Source organism: Scomber japonicus, unplaced genomic scaffold (assembly GCF_027409825.1).
Source record: "Scomber japonicus isolate fScoJap1 unplaced genomic scaffold, fScoJap1.pri scaffold_665, whole genome shotgun sequence".
NCBI lineage: Eukaryota > Metazoa > Chordata > Actinopteri > Scombriformes > Scombridae > Scomber > Scomber japonicus.
The window spans coordinates 361-4854 of record NW_026518715.1 but is presented as its reverse complement, the minus strand read 5'-3'; the positions used below and the strand labels follow the sequence as shown (position 1 = coordinate 4854).

The 4494-nt window shown below is 36.9% G+C and overlaps 1 protein-coding gene across 1 annotated transcript; it reads left to right on the top strand.

The window, feature by feature from the left end:
- Positions 1-310: 310 nt before the first annotated feature.
- On the top strand, positions 311-3227 carry LOC128354826 (protein DENND6A-like; the record flags this gene model as incomplete). The annotated part of the gene is made up of 3 exons (XM_053314976.1): positions 311-650; positions 2962-3000; positions 3185-3227. Coding segments are annotated over exons 1-3 (313 nt in total), but the record flags the coding sequence as incomplete, so codon positions are not given.
- Between the last annotated feature and the right edge of the window lie 1267 nt (positions 3228-4494).

The window sequence follows — 4494 nt, the reverse complement described above, 5'->3', positions numbered from 1 at the left end:
TTTCTTTCTTTCTTTCTTCCTTTCTTTCTTTCTTTCCAACGTTTTCTTTTCTTTCTTTCCTTTCTTTCTTTCTTCTTCTTCTCTTTTCTTTCTAAGCATTAATGAGCCTCCATAAATTTAACATTATTTTACACCTCAGTGCCTGGAGGGGGGTGCTTATATTAACCATAGACTGTATATAAGATATTAACACGTAAGGAGCCTTACGTGATGACGTGTACCTTTCGTAACTACGCACTCTACGTACGCTCTTACCGTTGCCCCTATGCTAAGTGCTAGCTGAGTGGCTACTCCCGAACCGCTACTCGCCTGCTGTTGTTGCTCCCTGAGGAGAGAGAGGGGGGGAAACCTCACAGAAACACCGCTAAACTCAACCAGTAAACCTTGTTAACATTCCCCCAAAGCGTCGGGCCGTCGACATGGCTCTACAAGGCCCGGAGGAGCTGGGGGAGCAGGTGGAGGAGCCGGAGGAGCTGGAGGACGCTAGTAGCATCTCTCCGGCCGAGGAGATAACGTTGCCCGCCGGGCCCGGAGGAGACGAGGATCCGCCGGAGGAGGAGGCTCTGCTGCTGCCCTGGGACCGCTTCTCCGCCTGGCTGCACTGCATCTGTGTGGTGGGCTTCGACCTGGAGCTGGGGCAGGCGGTGGAGGTGAGGGGAGGGGGGGGAGGAAGCTTGGATCATGTGAAACTCTTAAAAAAATGTCTAAGTTAGCAATTATTTAGGGTCAGGCTATTTCCTGGAATCCTGCACATAAATATCTCCATGAAGCTGCTTCATTTGTTATATTTGGGGTTAACAGTGGTGGCATTTTTTTTACACACATATGCTACTAAATGCAGCAGATTATTATTTACACTGCAGGATTAAGAGTTTATTAATAGACCCTGTTGTGTTTATCTTATCCAAGGTGAAGTGTTGTTACCTGAAACAACACATACATGCAACTAATTCAAGCCTTAAACTTGGAGCGTTGAGCAAGACACTTTTAAATAAAAGTTAAAATGTTTAATCTTACTTTAATAAGCCAGACTGAAGGAAGAGAAAACACCTGTTGTCTTGAGAGGAGTTTGTGATACAAAAACATGTCTAAGTTAGCAGTAATTTAAGGCTCAGACTATTTCCTGGTATCCTGCACACACATATCTCCATGAAGCTGCTTTAGTTGGTTGTATCTTGGGGCTAACAGTGGTGGCATTTTTTACACACATATGCTACTAAATGCAATATTTACACAGCAGGGTTACGAGTACATTAACTTAGCCTGTAGTGTTTATCTTATCCAAGGTAAAGTGTTAGTGTGGTGTCTTTTTCTTGGAGCTAGCCTGATCCCAGCATCACCTCATTTACCATTTAACATGAAGGTATGTTATCTGTTGCTACCTGAAACAACACAAACATGCAACTAATTCAGGCTTTAAACTTGGAGAGTTGAGCAAGGCACTTTTAAATGACAGGTTTTGAATCTTACTGTAATAACCCAGACTGAAAGAAGGAAAAAACACCTGTTGTCTTTAGAGGAGTTTATGATACAGACAACAGAAAAGCACTTTGAGCACTTTGAGACTGTGTTAACAAGTTGAGTACAAGTTTTAATAGCTGTAAATATAGTATCTTAATGTGTGAATAAGGTTCAGGTTCCTGCCGTTCTCTCTTTCACTTTCTGTATTAACTGGATAATATTTAGTAACTGCAGTCATATGGTGCTGTAGGGGAGTGTTTACTTGATTTAAGTTTGTTTTAGGGAAGTTAATTTGTTATTTTTGATTTACTGAAGTTCTTGTAGTTCATCATTTCTTGTGCCAGTAATGTGTAGATTTAGCCGAAATGAAAAGAAAGTATTATTTTACACTAGTTCTGATCTGACCTGACCTCTGGTACAAATATTTATCTATTTATTTAGTTTATTTGTTAGGGACAATACAAATGAAGACAGTATAACTTCAGCTTGTTGCAAATGAGCTGCAGTAACTTATGTTCTGCATTTAGAGATTATAGCTTGTTCCCATCTCCTGTCCCTAGTTAGGTGTTTAAAAGACAGATATCAATATTACATATGAAAACCAATAATGATAAAAAAAAGGAAGTAAAAAAGGAAATATTTAAATCATCTTATGGTGCACTTATGTATGATTACTACACATAGTCTTAGTACATTATAAAATAATTAATTAAACATCCTCACATCTCTTGATTTTTGCTTCAGCCACACTTTCACATTTGTCTTAATAATCTTAATATCAACACCCTTTATATAGCATTTTTCTACAAAGTGTATTGCGTAAGAGGTTCTCAAATGTTAAAATGTTGTCTAGTCACTAGCAGTACAATCAAATTTTGATTGAAGTCAGATAGTATCACTGAAGAATACTTTTATTTGACTTCCTGTAATTGACAGTTCTCTAGAGCCATGTGATGTTACAGACACATCGTAGTTAGTCACAGATACTCTATAAATGTATTTAATGTTAAAAATGTGCAGCATTAGTCACTTAAAATCACTTTACATCCTTATTATAACTTGTTACAATGAAAAATTAGTTTTTTTTAGTTAACAAACCATGTCAAGAAATGTATTTTGTCTATCTCTTAAAATTCACTTTATTATAATATCCCACAGGGAGAAATTGGTTTGTAGTGTTTGCACAAAAGTTGACAAACACTACACAAAAACATCCACACAAAAACATAATCCACACGTGGCATTCATCCGACTCAGAATACACAAAACTAATTCAGTGATTGCTGAAAACAGTAAATAATGGATCCTGGTAAAATTAGACAAATAGACAAAAAAAGAATAAATAAGACAAATAAATGTTGTTCAAGTTGTGCAAGTTTGAAATCCTGTGATGAAAAAGTGCAGATGTTTTTTGTGAAGCTGAACAAAGTTTCCAGATGTGAGATGATGAAGTCCTGCTGTGTGCCGTTACCGTAGTAACTCTGTTCATCTGTCCTGCAGGTTATTTATCCGCATCATTCCAAACTATCGGAGAAAGAGGTGAGTTACACTGACCCGAATAAAAGCTTATTTATGTATTTATAGTCAGGGAAATAAAATCATATGCTGATACGCTGTGTCTAGTGTGTGTCTGTCTTAGCTGTTTGGGACTCTGAATCAACCTCAGATGACACATTAAAGAAGACAAAAACTAACTAAATGTTGCTGTTTTTTTAATTTTCAGAAAACAAGCATCTGCTACCTTTCCTTTCCTGACTCCAACTCAGGTGAGTTCATGTTTCAGTCCAGTGTAGTTGGCTGGTAACATCAATACATACTGAGAAGCGTCTCTATTTTGTCCACCACATGAACATCAATGAAGGTACAATGTTTATTAGAAACACATCTCAGTATCTGGGTCATGATGTTTTCATGTGTCCATGTGGTTTAGTCAAATTTAAAAGTGGTCAAAACGTGAAAATAAATATATGAATAACTTGTACACATCCTTTTTTTTTTGTGGACCCAGCATCAAATTTCTGCTTTTAATCCCTTTAGAGAGAATATATTAGAGGATTATGGCGAAAATGTCTAAGTGGTGTAACCATAAAAACTTTGTACTAAATAATTAAACTTAAAAATGCTAACTTCTCAATAAAACACCATATCAACTAGGTTTTCATGATCTTACATTATAACATTTTATATTAAATAAAGGTAATGGAATATAATTGTTTTTAAATGTGGTAATTATTAGTATAAGTCCACTTAAATACACTGTAGGTGGATAAAACATTTAATATTTATCATTCTTTGTGGTTACACCATTTGACATCTTCAGAAGCATTCAGTCTTTTGGTAAAAAATGATGCAAATGTCATTTCAAATGAAATAAAACCAACAAAAATACAAAATGTACATTTTAACAAACCTGATTCTGCTTTTAAGACTATTTTTAAAGATATTTTTGAATTGCTCATCTAGCCAACCCTTAATTATCACTGACCCATAACACAACACAGCACCATAAACTACAGCCTCCAAAACGTCCGTAAGTGGAATCAACACCTCTAAAACAGCTATAAACTGAACACTATAACGCTCATGAATGCCAGCTTTATTCCGAGCCTGTTTTATCGTGCTTCAAAATGACCTAATTTGCACATTATGTCTTGTTCAAATACATCTGCAAACAAAAGTGCTCCTACCTGTTCTGAGCTGTCTCACTTGAAGGCAAAGAAACCTGCCGTCACAGAAAGGAGTGAGAGCTGATGAATTGTATAAATGTGGATAACGAGACAGTTTATCCTGGAAGACTTGTTGGAGAAAAACCGTCATAAATAAGCTCGTAGTTCAGACAAGTTCAAATCCTGCTTAGTTTTCGCGCCTCTGTGTATTTTAACACACAAACTTCATCACAACGGCCCCAAAGTCTGGCATGGAGGAGGGAGTTTCAGAAGCTATTTGGACATGTGATAAGCGTATCGTTTGAAGCACGCTGACTGTATTAATTTTAGCTAAGTGGACATAATTAACTGGAGCACACATGTCAAC